Below are 20,250 nucleotides of genomic sequence, written 5' to 3'. Positions count from 1 at the left end.
GGAGGAGCCTGGTAGGCTACAGTCCATGGGGTCGCTAAGAGTCAGATACGACTGAGCAACTTCACTTTCACTTTTCACTTTCCTGCATTGGGGAAGGAAATGGCAACCCACTCCAGTGTTCTTGCCTGGAGAATCCCAGGGACGGGGGAGCCTGGTGGGCTTCCGTCTATGGTGTCACAGAGAGTCGGACATGACTGAAGTGACTTAGCAGCAGCAGCACCACCTCTGAAAAACAGAGGTAATCAGTAACTGGGTTGTAAGGACTGAACGCAGGTTTCTTTCGTGTCACACTTTGCTACTCCTCTTGAAGGTCAGCCAGTTGGAGAAAAACAACACTATCAGTATGATTACTTGGTGTCTGAGTCTTCTTTCACTTGGTCTCACTAGAACAACTGATACAAGCTGCATTTCCCAACAATGGAGCATAGGATCAGAGAGAAGGAAGGTAGAAGTTATCTGGTTGAATGCTCTAAACCAAAGGAAGGATCAATGTGCCCTTGGTTACATGGTCACTGGTACTCTGCAATAAGGGACATACCTAATCATACTTTCTGAGGTCCCTCCCTATTGTCATTTTTAGGAAGGGTTTTAATAAATTTTGCCAAATCTCTCTCTTTGTAGTGTCATTTATTGATCCCAATATTACTCTTTTCTTTGGTCCATTCTGGTAAGTTCCTTTCATAAAATCACCATTTTAACAGCAATATAGGTGGATTTTTAAAATCAACAGACTTTCATCTTGATGTACATAAACATCTAACTTTCCGATAAATCTCAAGATTGTGAGAGACCTCCAGTCATTTCACTCTATGACATCATCTCTACAACATTGGTATTCTTCATGTTCTAACACCTAGCACAGTGGCAGAGACAGGCTCAAAGTTAAAGAAAAGTGATAGGAATGAGCAGTTCAGTTTAGTCGCTAAGTTGTGTCTGACTCTTTGTGACCCCATGGACTGCAGCATGTCAGGGCTCCCTGTCCATCACCAACTCCCGGAGTTTACTCAAACTCATGTCCATTGAGTCGGTGATGCCATACAAGCATCTCATCCTCTGTTGTCCCCTTCTCCTCCTGCCTTCAATCTTTCCCAGCATCAGGGTCTTTTCAAATGAGTCAGATCTTCACATCAGATGGCCAAAGTATTGGAGTTTCAGTTTCAGCATCAGTCCTTCCAATGAATATTCAGGACTGATTTCCTTTACGATGGACTGGTTGGATCTCCCTGCAGTCCAAGGGACTCTCAAGAGTCTTCTCTAACACCACAGTTCAAAAGCATCAATTCTTCGGCACTCAGCTTTCTTTATAGTCCAGCTCTCACATCCAAACATGACTACTGGAAAAATCTTAGCTTTGACTAGACTGACCTATGTTGGCAAAGTAATGGATGAGTATGGAACAGAGTAAAAGCAGTAGTGGTTTAACATCAACTCTGATAGCCTATCTGCCAGGTAATCCAGTGTCTTTGTGGTTCAAAAAGGAAAAAGTAATCTTCCTCCATCAAGTTTCATTGTTTTATAAAATCAACATCCAGAATTTTTAGGTTTCCCTATTTAATGCTGCTGTTGAAAGATAACAATATGGGAAAATACAAAACTCTAATTCTTGAAGAAGTAAATATGAACAATGTTATGCAAAATCTAAGGGTTTCATTTAGTAGGAGAAAGTGCCATACCACTATGCCATAAGAAAAATCAAGATAGCACTGATTATTAAAGAATGTTTTTTAATTCTAAAATGCAATACAAAATAAAAACTTTTAATTGTGATAAGAATACAAAAGCAAAATGGGATTTTAAAAAAAGAAAACCCTAGAATACACTTTTAGTGAACATGGCACAAAATAAAAAAGATATTTGGCCTCAGTTCTACCATGAATAAATCAGGAGCTAAAAGAAGGAACTAAAGTTAATATATATAAATTCTCATTTGCTTCCTCTCCCTAGCTCCAGGAGTAGAAAACAGCAGCTGCCTAAAATTTAGTATATTCTTTATCTTGTGTTATAGTTATGGCTGCTCCACCTCCTGAAATGGGGGCCCTTGCTGCTTAGTCAGGAGAAGACTGCGCAAAGAGTTTGAAGAAAGTCAAGTCACTCTGAGCTTAAAGTTGCATGGGGGTAGTAGTCTCTAAGCTGTTTTTAGCCATATCTGTCCATTGTGCCATAATTATAAAAAGAATGGTAGGAGGGAGAATGTTATAATCATTTAATTATAACTGTTTCCCAAATGGTAGAAAGTTTTAATAAATCCTTTTAGGTTTGAACCCTTTAACATACCATGGTTAGTGACTAAAGAGGGTTGCTGCAACTCATGTATTAAAAAGGCAACTCATTGGAGTGGGTATTTATGATATGATTGAGTGTCACCAAAGCAGAAAGTTGTACTGCTCCAAATCTATAGGCAAGTGACCCATTGCATGGCTCCTGTGACTTTTCATATTAAATCCTTATTTTGAGTAGGAACTCCTCCACTTGGAACAATGATGACTACTTGATTGGGAGGTCCAATATATTCAGCAGAAAAACTGTGCTGTTATTTTTGTTTTTCTGCTGTTTCGTGCTTTTTCTCAGATTAACTGGTCACAAAACAATCTGCTATAACTAAAAGGCAAACTGAAGAACTAATGAGGCACATCTGCTAAAAAGCAAAAATCAAACACACACACACAAAAACCCCAAGTTTCCTTGTACATTGTTCCTGACCTATCAAATTCCTCCTTGTATAAAAGTCATCAGAAATGGAAAAGATAGCAGCGGTGATGTTAAATTCTAAATCCATATAAATAAATTCACTGTTTAATATTTTGCATTTCCAGTCACTGTTTGGTTCCACTAAGGCACATTAAAAGAGATGCTCCTTGTAAGAAAGAGTGGCAGCCTACTTGTCATTCAAAGAGCAGGACACTTCATGTGATTTCCTTGTCATCTCCCTTTTACTTCTACCTTTACTTTGGGAAGTTGATACAAATCACATACCTGGCGACAGCTTCACTGTATACAAAACCAGCATCAGCTCGTTTTACAATTTCAAAACACAGGTCTGCTCCATCCATACTGTAGAGAGATATGAAAAAGAATATAAGGAAAGAAAATTTCAGGAAGAAAACATTGAAAGCGAATACATTGTAACTAAGTTTTTAGTTGACTTACAGCTAAAGATTATAATAAATTATTTAAATCTCCTTCTTTTGATGAAAAATAGATACCAATTATAAAGGACATTATAACCATCTTAACATTGAAATCACTGCAAACGGTGACTGCAGCCATGAAATTAAAAGAAACTTGTTCCTTGGAAGGAAAGCTATGACAAACCTAGACAGTGTATTAAAAAGCAGAGACATCACTTTGCCAACAAAGGTCCATCTAGTCAAAACTATGGTTTTTCCAGTAGTCAAGTACAGATGTGACAGTTGGACCATAACGAAGGCTGAGCACCGAAGAATTGATGCTTTCGAACTGTGGTGCTAGGGAAGACTCTTGAGAGTCATTTGGACAGCAAGGAGATCGAACCAGTCCATCCTAAAGGAAATCAACTCTGAATATTCACTGGAAGGACTGATGCTGAAGCTGAAACTCCAATACTTTGGCCACCTGAAGCAAAAAGCTGATTCATCAGAAAAGACCTTGATGCTGTAAAGATTGAGGACAAGAGGAGAAGGGGGCAACAGAGGATGAGATGGTTGGATGGCATCATTGAGTCAATGGATATGAGTTTGAGCAAACTCCAGGAGACAGTGAAGGACAGGGAAGCCTGGCTTGCTGCAGTCCATGGGGTTGCAAAGAGTGCAACATGACTGAGGGACTGAACAACAACAACAGCCTTCTTTATGGTCCAGCTCTCACATCTGTATATGACTACTGGAAAAACCATACCTTTGACTATACGGACCTTTGTTGGCAAAACACTGTGGGGCATTGTGGGTTGGGGCATCCCCGACCAGGGATGGAATGCGTGTCCCCTGCATTACAAGGCAGATTCTTAACCGCTGAACCACCAGGGAAGTCCAATAACTAATTAATTAATAATCATTACTAATATTACTATTTATCAAGCATCATGGAAAATATTCCTTGTTTTATCTGCCTTCATTCTTACTATCATCCTATGAGGTCAGCATCCTTCATGTTCTCAAATAATTTCTCTAAGTGAGTAGACACGTATGTGACAGGGACAGAATTCAAATCCCTACCTATATTCAATGCTCTTTCCATTATCTACAGCTACACCTACTAGGTGTGCAAGGAACAAATATACATATTCAAGCTCAATAGTTCAAACATAGCATGAAGTTCTAAAAGAACAAGTATATTTTATACTTTCAACATAGTCCCACCCAAAACCTGGCAGAATACTAGGCACACAGTAAATATTTAATGATTAGCTGACCATATTATATGAAAATACTTTCACATTTATACAGAGCTTTACCCATTTTACCTAGTTTTCATTTCATGGCCAATGAACTTTTTCCAATGTTCAATAGGATTCAGAATTTTCTAAACTAATTTTTATGATGGCTCAGTCTACTCTGAAGTATGGCAGGGCCTATTTTGCATCATCAGAAATAAAACCCAGATGAATGTGATCATGCATCTATGTGAACAATCCTGATCACCTTCAACAGTCCTACAAGCAGAGTTGCTAGGTCAAGAGGCATAGAAAAGAATGCTTTTGATACATACACTACTGGAAAACTTTCAACAATTTACTCCGCAACTAATGAGTGTGAAAGTGTTATTTCCTCTACCTTGCTTGCCTCTCCTAGGATGATTATTCCTTTTAATCTTTGCCAATCAGATAGGAGGGAAAAAAGCCACCCATAAATGGTTTCATTTACATTTCCTTGATTACTAGAGAGACTGAATATTTTTCATTTCTTTGTGTTGTGGGGAGAAGAAAGGCACTATTTTTAAAGCTGGCTGCAGTTTAAGCTTGGATGGTTGATTTGTGAAGATTAGAAACACATAGTGAGGGAATTATAGTTTTGTTTCGCCTTTTTCCTTTTTAATTGCAAAATGTGAGGATAAGCACTACGCATCTTAGATGAGAGAAGAGTTGGGCAAAGAAGAGAGCTAAACCGATTGCATCATAAAGCAATAAGAATGCTTAGAGCCAGAGGAAGGCTTTTTGGAGGGACCTGAAAGAGGGAAAAATCTTAAGGGTGGGAGAAGGTAGTAAGGTGGTGAGAGGCAAACACTTAAAGAGGGAACCAGTCAGTGGGAAATAACTGGAAATCATTTACTGCCCTGGGCTACAATTACCAGCATGAATCGATTCATTTTCCCGGACATATGTGAAAATACTAGGAATTGAAATGAAAATTTCCACATATGCATACACACAAACGAAGTTATTTTTAGGTTTCTACTCTTTTCCACTATTTTTGTATCTAGTCTGATACCATTTTTAATTCTGCAATAGTATATATTTTAGTATTTGGCAAAATATGTCTCATTTCATTATTACTCTTTGCCAACATTTTCCTATGAGATTTTTTTTCTCTCCCAGCTGAACTTTAAAATCAATTTCTCAAACACTAAAGTTTTTTTTAAATATTTTGCTGAAATAGTATTATATTTATAGATTAACAAGTAGAAATTAACATTTTCCTAACATTCTCATCTGTGAATATGATATGCATCTCCATTTCCTTTTATGTCTCTGAGTTAGAATTTTAAGATTTTCTTCATATTGCTTCCAAATATTGATTATTGGGTTCCCCACCCCAAAGCATTTTATATTTTTAGTTGCTATTATAAATGGGATCTTTTGGCTATTATACGTTTTTTAATACAATGGTTCATAACCAGGGGTACCAAACAAAATCGCCTATGTAACGTTTAAAACATGCATGCATGCTCTTTGAGGCTTTAGTCTGAAAGTAAGTCATTACTGTGAAAGTAATTTTTCCATTATTAAAGCTATTTGATTAGTTATTTGTAACATTAATTGATATTAAAGTAAAAGGCAATCCATTAATTTAAAATTTTATGAGATACAGAAATAAAAGCTAAAAATACTTTTATGCAAATTTTACTCATCATAGAAACTTAAAATATACATATTCATAAAACATACAATCCCAATATAATAACCTTGAACAATAAGTTCAATGTCTTAATTCTTGAGAAACTTTACTTGATAATATGCTTTTAAAAACAATTATAAGGCTTCTCTTATTGGTTTTCTCTTTGGCTTCCCATCTTAGGGTGTTTCTGAGGCTGCCTAGAAGCTTCAAAAAGCATGCTCTGAATTTCCTTAGTCAGTTCCATTTTGAGGGAATGAAATGAGAGAGAGAAGAAATTCTGCTATGGAAGAGTATGGGGAATGTTTCTATACTAAACACAGAGAAAAACTATGGGATGTTTACTCTGAATTGTGAAAAGTGGTGGGATTATGAATGATCTTAACTGCCCTTCATTTCATCTATCTGAATTTTAAAACTTTTGTAATAAACATGCATTACTTATAAAAAATTTAAAAATTATCCAAAAACAAACGCTCCAAACAAACAAAACAGATCACAGGTCTGTCTAGAGGGACAAGGAAAGAAAGGAAAGTTAGTCACACAGTCGTGTCTGACTCTGCGATCCTATGGATTGTAGCCTGGCAAGTCCTCTGTCCATGGAATTCTCCAGGCAAAAATACTGGAGTGGGTTGCCATTACCTTCTCCAGGGGATCTTCCTGATCCAGAGATCGAATCTGGGTCTCCTGCATTGCAGGCAGTCTTTACCAACTGAGCTACACACTAGAGGGACAAGGTATGGCTATACGTATGTGGAAGGGATCAAAAGATTCCAGCTCCAAATATACCACTTTAGCAGAGGATTATTTTGAGCTGAAGGCAACTGAAAATCAGGAGATACAGAAAAAACACTCTACTCTCCTCCATTCTGCCTAAAAATGGGACATTCAGTTCAGTTCAGTTGCTCAGTCATGTCCGACTCTTTTTGACTCCATGAACTGCAGCACGCCAGGGCTCCCTGTCCATCAACAACTCCCGGAGCACACCCAAACCCATGTCCACTGAGTCGGTGATGCCACCCAACCATCTCATCCTCTGTCGTCCCCTTCTCCTCCTGCCCTCAATCTTTCCCAGGGTCTTTTCAAATGAGTCAGCTCTTCGCATCAGGTGGCCAAAGTATTGGAGTTTCAGCTTCAACATCGTCCTTCCAATGAACACCCAGGACTGATCTCCTTTAGGATGGACTGCTTGGATCTCCTTGCAGTCCAAGGGACTCTCAAGAGTCTTTTCCAACACCACAGTTCAAAAGCATCAATTCTTCGGTGCTCAGCTTTCTTTACAGTCCAACTCTCACATCCATACACGACCACTGGAAAAACCATAGCCTTGACTGGACGGACCTTTGTTGGCAAAGTAATGTCTCTGCTTTTTAATATGCTGTCTAGGTTGGTCATAACTTTCCTTCCAAGGAGTAAGCGTTTTTTAATTTCATGGCTGCAGTCACCATCTGCAGTGATTTTGGAGCCCAGAAAAATAAAGTCAGCCACTGTTTCCACTGTTTCCCCATCTATTAATTTCCCTTTATTAAAGTGACAGAAATTTTCTTTTGTAAAGGTGTTCCCCTCCCATGTACCAGGAAGAAGAAAACCACTCTTACCTGTGTAACAAACCTTATTAAATAACTCTTTTTTTACCATATATTTTCTGATTAACTTCCTACAATTTACCTCCGACCCTAGATACCCAAACTCCCCCCTCCTTCCTTTGTCTCGTTTCTTCACTTTCACTCTTCGTTAAAATGGTATATAAGCCTCTGGGTCTCTGTGGGTTTCACTTTTTCCTGTGAGTATGCCTGCTCCCTACTGCCCACCATGTGCAAATGAGAATCTTTTCTCCTGTTAATTTCCCATTTGTCTGTTTAATTTGCAGGCCCCAGGTACTTAACATAAGAGTATAGAGAAAGTTTTCTTTCCTCCTCTACAATGTATTCTATAAAAGCAGAGAAAGAGGAGGCTTGTAGGAGACTAGTACGTTCTTGTATGAAGAAGCGCTTCTCAAATTAACTGTGATGATGGTGGTGGTTTAGTTGCTAAGTTGTGTCTGATTCTTTTGTGACCCCACAGACCCACCAGGCTCCTCTGTCTATGGGAGTTCCCAGGCAAGAATACTGCAGTAGGTTGCCATTTCCTTCTCTAGGGGATCCTTCTGACCCAGGGATTGAACTCGTGTCTCCTGCATTGCAAGTGGATTTTTACCACTGAGCCACCAGGAAAGCCCAACTGTGATGAAGGACTACCTTTCACCACCCCCCACCCCCCACACACTCTAGTATATTAAGAACTAATATATTTTTTACAACATACAAAGCAACATGCTGTGATTTCACAGCAACATAAATTATTCTAACAGTTTCTAGATGTTTATACTCAATTTCTGTTCTTATCTCATTATAGAGTGGTAAATGACTGGTAGACTAGAATTTGTCTGCAAACTATTCTTTGAGGAGCACTGTAAAGAACAGATCAAATCTGGATTTCTCTGATCAGCATGTCCCCTGAAGGTGATAAAAACAACTACAAAATCTAGATGAAATATTGGGTATGGAAAAACTCAGACTTTCTGGCCAGCCCAATAAAAATTTTTTTAAGTGTTAAAGAATTAATGGCATAAACAGTGAAAAACTACCTATGAGAACAGAGAAAGGATTACAACTCAAAGAGGGAAGCAAAACCTGCTTCTGCCCTGGGGATATGGAGGGGTTATGGAAAGAAGGCAGCTGTGGAGGCAAGAGGTTTCACTTCTGGGGAAGTCTAGAGACATGACAGTTGGATGCAGATTTACAGGGTGATTCAACAGGAGAGAAAGAGCTATTCTTCTCACAAACCACAGAGGAGTCCACCAAAGGATAAGGCTCTGACAAAATATCTCATACTCCAGGGTGGAAACATAAAGACTTGCATTTTGAAAATTGCGGTATAGAATATATTCTGGTATCAGTAGCATAGGAAAACCCCAATGCTTACCATAGAGATAAAAGCTGAATTTTAAATATTCAGTAAGAAAGAAATAATCAAAAGTGACACTATAGATTTGAAAAAGTAGCAAAAAGAAATTTAAGAATAGAAAAAAATAAAAATTAAGAATTTGAACAGATTAGATAGTCAAAGAGAAAATTAGTGAACTGGAAAATAATCAGCTTGAAGCAAGGAGAGACAAAACATGGAAAAAATAAAAGTGAGATTAAGAAAGTAAAAGATTACTGAGAAAGTCAGCATATATTTCATTGAAGTTTAAAAAGTGAAAAGAAAATGGAGCAGAAACAATACTGAAAATATAATGACTGATAATTACCCAGAGATGATTAAAGATATCAATCCACTGATTTGAGAAGCCCATTAAACATCAAGCAAGAAAAAGAAATCTATAGTTAGCTATATACCACTGAGAACTGCAGGAAACAAAGAAACATAGACAATCTCAAAAACAGTGAAAACAACAGACTATCAGACTGATAGCTGACTTTTAGTAGCAATAATGGAAGCCAGAAAACAGTGGAAAAGTGTCTCAAAATAACTGCCAATATAAACTTCTCTTCTCACTTAAATCTTTACAGAATGATGGGGAACACATGTACACCCATGGCTGATTCATGTCAATGTATGGCAAAAACCACTACAATATTGTAAAGTAATTAGCCTCCAATTAAAATAAGAAGAAAAAAAATCTTTACAGAATGAAGGTGGAAAAACAATTCAGATAAGTAAAATACTGAGATAATTTGCCACGAGCATACCTATCCCTAAAGGAAATATAAAAGAATATTTCTCAGGAAGAAGAAATATGAAGAAAACTCAGAGATTCAGCAAGGTATGGAAAACATAAAATGTAAATATGTAGGTGAATCTAAATGAACAATGATTGTATAAAACAGCTATTCTCTCAGTCTCTCTCTGGAAAGAGAGAGATCATATAAAACAGTTACTGTTCAGAAATAGAGAGAGGTAGGTAGTGGGGTAGGATGGGGTGTGCCAGGAGGAGACTGACTGATTTTAAATATAAATACTTGACAACAATAACTTATAAGTCAGGAGGTATACTTTAATTTCTAGGTCAACTACTAAGTTCTTTTTCTTTGAATAGACCTTTTACCTATGTATAACTTTATAACATTATGCATTAGTCATTTGAAAAACACTAGTCCACTGAGTTATGCAGAATTTCCTAATATTGACACGTTTGATTACATGATATTAAAAATCACTGCTGATTACATTAGAAACATTCTTTAAGTCCTGGGGGGCTTCTCAGGTGGCTCAGTGGTAAAGAATCCACCTGCCAATGTAGGAGATGCAGGTTCAATCCCTGGGTCAGGAAGATCCCCTGGAGGAGGAAATGGCAACCCACTGCAGTCTCCTTGCCTGGAAAAACTCATGGAAAGAGGAGCCTGGTGGGCTACAGTCCATGGGGCTGCAAAGAGTTGGATATGACTCAGTGTATGTGCGCACACATGCACACACCCCCCCTTAAGCCCTGGGAAGCTGTTAAGTTCATGGTGGCAGATATAAGTTTTCCAAAATTCTAATTTTCACTCGAAAAATTTGAATTTCATCATCGGCAACAACTACTGTGAGTTATTTCCCTGGAAGCAGCAGGCTCGCTTTGTTCATTTTTTATTGAATGGCTGCCACATACTCAAGTTTGGGTAACTGTGGCTTGTCTGTTAGTCATTCTTTCAAGTAAAAGTGATGTCACACACACACAAAATACTAGTTTGGATTACAACTCAAGATATTGCAGAAGTGGATTGCTAAGACCCAACAAAATTGAAAGAACTGTAAGCAGAGTATGTTTTCTAATCATAGTATAGTTAAGTTAGAAGTTTAAAAAATAACTAGAAAATTCCCAAATGTTTGGAAATTGAGAAATACATGCTAAATAACCTATGACTCAAAGGTGAAGTCACACTGAAAATTAAAAAGCATTTCTAATAATGATAATAAAAACAGTACATATCAAAACTCGTGCAAGATTGAGGCATTACATTTCAAGACTGGAGTGTTGCCATTATTAAACCCAGAAATACAGAAATGGTTGGAAGAAGAAGTTGGGGCATAGGTCCAACCTTCCAGTATGGAAAGCTAGCTACAGCCCCACCCCCACAACACACACACTCCTCAGTGCTGGAGAAACTTATCTTGTATCAGGTAATCCACTGATGATAAATAAAATACATTAATATAACCTTTTCAGTGGACAATTTTATAATGCTAGACAAAGGTCTTAAAAATTGGCATGTCCTTTGACCCAATGATTTCATTCCAAGGGAAATAATCAGATTATTTGCTGAGTTTTAATGACAAGGGTTTATCACAGCTGTTTTTAATAGGGAGAAACTGGAAACAACCTAAATGCCCAACAAAAAGAGAATGGTTAAATAAACTGGTAAATCCACAGAGTAGGATATTATGCTACCATTAAAATGATGCTATAGAAGTATATTTATTGATATAGAAAGATGTCCATAATATATTAAGATGTACAAACATATATGCATTATCTATGTGCATGCAAATGTATTGAGAAATTTTTGGATATTACATACAACACAGTGTTAAAGAGTAAATGGGTAGGACTCTGGATTTTTTCTTTCCTTTTACTTAAAAAAAAAAAGAACAGGTATTACCATTTTTGTTATACTAAAAACAGTTCTAAATGTTAAAAAATAAAATGCAAAAATATTCCTTCAGTATGTTGTTAAAATAGTATTTATAAGGCAGTCTTAATACTTTAAAAATTATTTAAATTTAACATAAATATTACAAACACTGATGTAAAATATTTGAAAATAAAAGCTGCAGTCAGTGACATTCCACCAGGAGAAATTTTTTAAATAGAACCGCAAATTAAATCCAATGAAGGGGTAGAAGGAAATGATAATGAGCAGAAATTAATGAAAAAAAAAAACAGGGCAAAAGGCAAAACAAAAAAATATTTTTGGAAAAGATTTATATAACTGAACTAGAAAAATCCCAATTTTGAGAACTGAACAATATACTTTTATTACACAGATCTCAGAATAAAATCATTAGAAAATAAGAAAATATTTACAACTGAATAATAATGAAAATCAATGCATCAAAACTTATATGCTATAAATGCATATATTAACATTCTAAAAGAAATGTTCAAGATTTATGATAAGCATCCATCTCCATAAGTTATATAAAATCATCAAATTAAAGTCAAACAAATTAGATGGAAATAAGGATAGAAACCAATGACATGGAAAACAAACAGATACTGGGAGGTTTAACAAAGTTAAAAGTTGTTCCTTGTGAAATGATAGATTTTGGGCAAGCTTGAATTAAAAAATAGACATATACAGCAGCCTGTATAAAGAATGAAAAAGGAGATATTCTATATCCTGCAGACATTAAAAAGATGATATCAAAACTTTGTGCCACAAATTTGAAAATTTATATGAAATGGACAAGTTTCCAGAAAAATAAAACTCATCAAAACACAAAAAAGAATTAGAAAACCTAAATAATTCTTTACTGATTAAAGGAATTGAAATAGTAATTAAAAACCTTCTGGCATAGAAAACTCTAGGCCTAGATGGCATTTCTCACAAGTTCTACTGAACACTGTGAGGAGAAATAAAATAAATAAAAAGCAGGAACAGTTTCCAATTCATTTTATGAAGCTAGCTTAAACTGGATATAAAACCTGTTAAGGACAGCATGTGAAAATTAATGGGCAATCTCACTAATGAACATAAATGCAAATAAGCCAAACGAAACCATACTGAGCTATATTGAAAAACTGTAACAGGACCAAGATGGGTTTATCAAAGGAATGCAAAACTGTTTTAACATTTGGAATTCAATTAATAGAATTCTGTACACTGAGGTAGATTAAGGAAGAAAAAATAGTGACCACCTCAATAAAAGGAAAAAACATTTAATAAAACTATGGATTTAAATCTTAAAAAATTCTTAAATTAAGAAGGCAAAAATGTCCACTCCAACAATTTAACAATATTGTGAAGGTTCTAGCCAGCGCAGTAAGGGCAAGATAAAGAGATGAAATGTATAAGAATTGAAAAGGAAGAAACAAATCATCATTATTTACAGATGGTATAAGTGTATATGCAGAATATTCAAAATAATCTAAGGAAAAATGAAAATTAATCAGAATTTAGCAAAATTATTGTCATAAAACAAATGAAATTAAAAAAATTTTTTTTCATTAAAGAGCACAGGAATAAATCAAATAAAAAAATGTATAGGATCTCTAGGGAGAAGAGTGTGATTTTTTTTTGGAGAAATTAAACAACTAAAATAAATGGAGAGAAAATTATCTTGTTCATAGACTGGAAGACTCAGTATTGTAAACAGCTCATCTTTCCCAAGTTGAAGCATAAATTCAATGGAATTCCAATCAAAATCCCAACAGATATCATATTAGAAACTGTTAAGCAGAATCTAAAATGTATATGGAAATGCAAAAGGACAAGAAGATCCAAGGTATTTTGGGAGAACAATATGGTGGGAAGATTTGCTCTACTTCAAAATTTTATACTTCCCTGGTGGCTCAGACGGTAAAGCGTCTGTCTACAATGTGGGAAACCCAGGTTCAATCCCTGGGTCAGGAAGATCCCCTGGAGAAGGAAATGGCAGCCCACTCCAGTACTATTGCCTGGAAAATCCCATGGATGGAGGAGCCTGTTAGGCTACAGTCCATGGGGTCGCAAAGAGTCAGACACGACTGAGCAACTCCACTTCTCACTTCTTCCACTTCAAAATTTTATAATACACAGCTTAATAATTAAAGTTGTATGCTATTGACACTAGGATAGACAAACAGGATAGTAGAACATAAGAGCAAGCCTAGAAACAGATATATATATATATATATATATATATATATATATACACACACACATATATATATGTATATGTGGATGCTAGATATAGGACAAAAAAGGAACTGCAGAGTATTGGGCAAGACAGTCTCTTCAAATAAATATGTGCTTATGTGGACCTGAATGTTCATAGCAGTACTATTCACAATAGTCCCTAGATGTCGACAATCCAAATGTCCATTGGTAGTATAATGGATAAAATATTAATATATTTACAAAATAGACTATTAAATAGTGATCAAAAGAAATTAGCTATAGGTACACAAAAATTTGGCTAAATCTTAAAGATAAAACATAAACTGCATGATTTCTTTTATATACAGTTCAAAAGCAAATAATCTTGCTTTGCTCTAATAAAGCTAGGATTTATTGAGTGCTTACTATGTGACAGGCATTTTCTAAGTGCTTTACATGCACTAATTCATTTAATAGTTACAAGAGGTCCATGAGGTTTTTTTTACCGCCCTTATTTCACTTATGACAAAACTGAGAAACAGCAGACATTAAGTAACTTGCCTGAGACATCACATAGTAAGTGGCAGAGCCAGGATTTAAACTCAGGCAGTTTGACTTTAGAGACCATGCACCCAAATGTTCAGTTTACAAAGAGGGAAACTTCTAACTTCTGCTCAAGGTTCTGAGTCATTTAATGGAAGACAAGAGATTATAGCTAAGAAGGTAAGAACATAGTATGAAGGAGGGCTCTGGAGAACAATCGCATTTTCATGGTGTCGTGGAGGCCCCATGCTCTAGAACCACCTAGTGGGATCTTTGAAATGCAGAGTCTCCATCTCCATCCTCCCAGGTGATACATGTAAATACTTTATTGTTGATATGGTTTAAATGAATTCTCTATACGTAAGTTTGCTGATAGATGCTTTAATCCTTGCATACATAAATCAACCTCTATTGATTAGAAAAACCCACAACTCTGTTTTATTTTCTTCTAATTCCGGGCTTTTCTTGTGGTACTGTCTTGACGTCTTCACAAATGTCCCATCATTTTTCCCGATACTTTTATGCTTTATGATCTTGCTGGAAATGTCCTCTCTCCACTTTTCCACCTCTTTCTCTCCTACACTTATGTTGATGCTCTTCATCAACTTTGTACAAGCCAGCCTGCCTTTTCCAGCTCCCAAATGTTTCCTCTACTGATCTCTTAGGGCCCTAAGAATCTGTGCCTCTCTATGGTCACTTAGACCTATGTTGCCAATTATTATTATTATTTATTTCATGGATAGGCACTTGACTGGTTTGCATAGTTTGATTATAAACAACGTGAGGCCATAAACAAGCCTTTTATCACTGCATAATATCCCACATATTGATGAATATTCACAAATACTTGTTGGCGGTGAATTCATTTCTGAAAGAGAGAGGAGTCATGGACACACGATCTTTTTTTTTTAAACCCTTTCCCCATCTAAAATGGGCTTCTCTGATAGCTCAGTTGGTAAAGAATCTGCTTTCAATGCAGGAGACCCTGGTTCGATTCCTAGCTCAGGAAGATCTGCTGGAGAATAGATAGGCTAGCCACTCCAGTATTCTTGGGTTTTCCTGGTGGCTCAGCTGGTACGGAATCTACCTGCAGTGCGGGAGACCTGAGTTTGATCCCTGGGTTGGAAAGATACCCTGGAGAAGGGAAAGGCTACCCACTCCAGTATTCTGGCCTAGAGAATTCCATGGACTATACCCATGGGGTCACAAAGAGTCAGACAGAACTGAGCGACTTTCACTTTCACCCATCTAAAGCAAGTTAATTTGGGGAGGAGTTAGAACAGTGCATATTAGAATTCCGATGGAAGGAAAGGGTGTGTCTTGGAGGGATTCAGATAGCCTTCATGGAGTTGGCAGCTTCTGAGATGGGTCTTGAAGAAAAGTAGAGGGGAAAGGGAAAAGTGGAGCCATGAGAATGACAGAAAGTAAGCAAGTGGGAGATGTGGTGGAGACTACAAGGTAGTTAAGAGGAGAGCAGTATTTCAAGGCATTTTTTTCTGACAAGTCAACAACAATAAAGCCAGGAGCACTAGAAGATGAGTCAACATGTTAGGTGGGTTTGGAGGAGATTGTGGAAATACTCAAGGGGTCATAATTGGAGCCAAGTGCTCCTCTCCCATCTATTTTGAAAATTAAGGTACAATATTACACTTTCGTATGAACAGACAGGGACTGGAGAAGGTATTTACACAGGCTTATTAACTATAATATGGAAGTATATAGAAACCTTCACCTTTTCAGTGGAGAAGGGAAATGTGCCCTGCAATGGGAATTGCTTAATAAAGCAATTTTGATATATTATCAAGTACATTAAAATGACTGAACATATCCCTGTATGTCTATGTACAAGCTGCATTTATTTCGGTGGGAACTGTCCCTGCCCATTTGTATGTGAAGCTTAATACCTTCCCTTCCATTGGGGTGAGCTTTCTTTATCTGTGTTTGGTATAATGTAACCCTTTTATATGCCAATATTGAAGCAAATTAATTTTCTAGTTTTTTCAATTTTAGCTCAATCTATTGATGTTTTCCTTTGTGAATCTCAGTCCTCTGAAGTCATAAAAGCTTGCCAAAGATCTGTTAAATAATTTTAATTTTTTGCTAGCTTTCCTATGACTTGACTTGTTTATACAAACTCTATTCTGTCTGTGGTTTTCTTTTTCGGGGGAGGGGTTAGATCTAAACTGACTTCTGAATTGCTAATGCATTTTCTCAACACTATTTAAAAATCCTTCTTTTCTTATTATATTTACTGTATTTTGTATGTCCTGCTGAAAGGACTCCTTTGAAGAGAAATGCCTGGCACTGCCTGGCTGGCAAGCAGTATTTTTTGTCCTGTATCCTTCTAAGTGGATCGAATGCCAAGGGTGGTCTGAGGTATTTTGTGGGTCTGAATGTTTAGTAGTGTCTAAAATCAAGACTACCACTGGTGGGTGTTGCAGATTAGGTAACATCTAAAGAGTACTGGCTCACAACTCTGTGAAGGAATGGATGTACCAAGATGCTCTTCAACTGAGCGTGGGTAGACACAAGGAGAGAGAGAGCACCAAAGGAAGGGAAAGGTCATGGTCATCAAGAGGGAAGACAGAGAGCACATCGCACACACTGTTCCCCCTCACAACTCTGCCTTGGACCAGCAGGGAAGCAATAGCTTCCCTGGTGGCTCAGTCAGTAAAGAATCTACCTGCCGTGCAGGAGACCCGGGTTCAATTCCTGGGTCGGGAAGATCCCCTGGAGAAGGGAAAGAATACCCACTCCAGTATCCTTGCCTGGAGAATCCAATGGACAGAGGAGCCTGGTAGACTACAGTCCATAGGGTCACAAGAGTTGGACATGACTGAATGACTAAACCACACAGCAGGGTACAGATTCAAAGTTGTTTTGACCCACATGTGTGGCCTCCCTTAGTTTAGGCCTACCTGGAGCATTTGGAGGGCTTGAGACAAGTGTACCAATTGAAGTCCATGATGCCATATGTTTAAATATTTAAAAATTATACATCACACTTACAAATTGCTAAATATGTTCTAACCTTTGACCTTGATTCATAAGGGCCTGGAAGGTTAGGATCTATTAAAAATTCTTGGGTTCCTTGGATTTCCTTACCAGAATGTGGCATCTTGGGATATCTTTGATACCCAGCCCTTGGCCGGCCCTCCATTTTTACCCCACCCCCAGCTCCATGCCTAATCTTACAGCCTTCCTATGCTGTGACTCATATCCTAAGGTACGAGTGGGAACAGTCCAACCACACATTTTACAACTACTTAACAAGGCCACTGACTTCCCTTCTTGGAATGGTGTCTTCTGCCACGCCTCCTCTACTCATTCTTATTCCTTAATGCTGGGTCAATTAAGGCTGTTAGTTACAAGAAACAGAAACCAACTCTGGCTGACTTAAGCAGAAAAGGAGTTTATTAATAGGACACTGGATTGCTCAGAGTGGTAGATATGCCTGTGAAATCAAGACTGGTGCTGTGCTGTCAGAAACAAAACCCTGAACTGATCTGACGAGGGTACCACTGCAGCTGTTCTACACAAGCTGCAGCAGCTTGCACCACTGTGTCTGTTAATGCTAGATGCTGGAAGCCATCCAGAGTGCTACTTCAACTCTACCAGTAATTGTACCTGCTATTACCTGAGAGTTCCACATGGTCCTTGTTTTTTTGTCAGTAGCTATTACATCATGAGTGGATGTCTCTGACTCATGAAACCCATATCATATTCTCATACCCCAGTGGCCAAGGAGAGCAAACACCTGGCATTTTCAACTTCTATAGTAGAAGGTGAGCTTTGTCCTCCATCAAGACTCTTAAGATGGGATTTTCTTCAAATACCGGAAGAGGTTTCAGACACTAGACAGCCCAAGCCAATGAGAAATGACATCTTCCTGTGGGTTCTGTTCTCAAGTCTACCTTCAACTGCTTGTGGCACCTAGCTTGTGCTACTTAACCTTTCAACCTTGGGTTGACAATGACTCCTCAATAAAATGATGAGATTCGATTCAGTAATCTCTAGTCTCTTAATACTGCCCCCTCCAAGAAATTCTGATTCTTTGAAAAAGGACTGGTTTGAAAGAATTTGCCACTTCTAAAACTGAAATGTAGTATAAGATATTGTTATTCAAGTTTTAGAAACTGAGTATTGTTCTAATGCCTATCTAGATATCAAAGGTTGATTTGTCACCATTTTCTTGACTCCTTATCAATGCTGTTTGACAATGGTGCCTCCTAGTGGGTGAGGAAACTCCAGTTACAAATGACAGCAAAGGATCCTAAGACAAGAGCAGCAGATCTCTGGATTCGTTTATGTTAAGATGCCCCTCAGTTTGGTTTTCTGAAATTCTCAGAAAAGAGAGGAAGGCAGTTGTGAGCACAACTTCTGTTCTGTTTACTAGGTAAGAACTTGACTGTTAGCCCTCAGTGTTCTCATCAGTCCCCTCTACCAAACATGCACCTCCAAAACCTCCAACATTCACACTCACACACAGACACACACACACACATAGACACACACGCACTTCTCTTTCAGTAAAAGCTCTGAAGGAACAACCAAAAGAGGAAGAGGGGTGTTCAGCCATAAAATCATGATGTCATATCACAGAATTTTAGAACTGGAAGTTTAATTGAAAGACTTGCTTTAGGTCAGTAGCTAATTCACAGCAATTGGAACTAGAACCTCAGCTTCTTGATTCTCAGCTCCCTGTATGCTGGTAAGTCACCTCAGTCGTGTCCGACTCTGTGCGATCCCATAGACGGCAGCCCAGCAGGCTCCGCCGTCCCTGGGATTCTCCAGGCAAGAACACTGGAGTGGGTTGCCATTTCCTTCTTCAGTGCATGAAAGTGAAAAGTGAAAGTGAAGTCACTCAGTCGTGTCCGACTCTTAGTGACCCCATGGACTGCAGCCTACCAGGCTCCTCCATCCATGGGATTTTCCAGGCAAGAGTACTGGAGTGGGGTGCCATTGCCTTCTCTGAGCTCCCTGTATACCCCATGGTTTTTTGAAGGAGGAGGTTCTTAATAGAAACTTACCTTCCAGGTCCTTATGAATCAAGGTAGAAGGTTAGAACATATTTAGCAATTTGTAAGTTTGATGTATGACCTTTTTATACATAATTTTCCCTTGCTTTAACATAGACTTATGTGGTTTGTTAAAAGGATAGTGATAGTCTACTTCTTTCAGGGCCTTTTTAAAAAGTACTGCAAATCCTCACAAATGAAGAGATCTCATCTGTGTTTTCTTTCCCATCTGACCAGAAGACAGACAGACGGTTTCACGGTGCTAGTGAGGAACTAAGTTTCCAAAGTACCCTTGTTTCTTCTCCCAGCATGAGGTCTACAGGGTTCATCTAAGACATTGGTTACTATATAGGGCTTCCCGGCTGGCTCAGAGGGTAAGGCGATTGCCTGCAATACAGGAGACCCGGGTTCAATCCCTGGGTCAGGAAGATCCCCTGAAGAAGGAAATGGCAACCCACTCCAGTACTCTTGCCTGGAAAATCCCATGGATGGAGGGTAACTATATGGCCCCCGGTATATTTGCACAGGGCAAAGTGTCCAAAGGCCTGGGTACTTGGAACTTCTTTCTTTTCTATCCTGCCTACTCTCCCCAGATCTTTAAACTTCATTAATTCTTAACAAAAAAGTTAGACCTCTGATCTAGTCCTGCTTACTTGCACAGGTGAGAGTCAAGACAGACCCTCTGCCACTCAAAACAAAGTCACTCATAATCACTGCATCATTACTTGGCACCATTGCAGTTTACTTTCTATCCTGTATAAGTTCCTATAATTCCAGTATGGGGAATATGTGTATGATTCTTTGTAAGTCTCTGTAGCTCTTCTTTCTCCCTCTTCTCTC

At 37.9% G+C, this 20,250-nt stretch overlaps 1 protein-coding gene across 11 annotated transcripts in view; it reads right to left on the bottom strand.

Moving 5' to 3' along the window:
* Positions 1–20,250, bottom strand: part of CASK (calcium/calmodulin dependent serine protein kinase) — a 385,636-nt gene that overhangs the window by 184,792 nt on the left and 180,594 nt on the right. For all 11 annotated transcript variants that reach the window (XM_081564446.1, XM_081564438.1, XM_081564440.1 and 8 more), the window contains exon 4: positions 2,974–3,051. In XM_081564446.1, the coding sequence (XP_081420572.1) occupies positions 2,974–3,051 (78 nt within the window). The remainder of the gene's footprint in view (positions 1–2,973; positions 3,052–20,250) is intronic.

The sequence above is a fragment of the Giraffa tippelskirchi genome, chromosome X (genome assembly GCF_054371585.1).
Source record: "Giraffa tippelskirchi isolate mGirTip1 chromosome X, T2T-mGirTip1v1.2.pri, whole genome shotgun sequence".
In the NCBI taxonomy this organism is placed as follows: Eukaryota; Metazoa; Chordata; class Mammalia; order Artiodactyla; family Giraffidae; genus Giraffa; species Giraffa tippelskirchi.
Note: the sequence above shows the minus strand (reverse complement) of the source record. Positions and strands in the feature narration are given on the sequence as shown.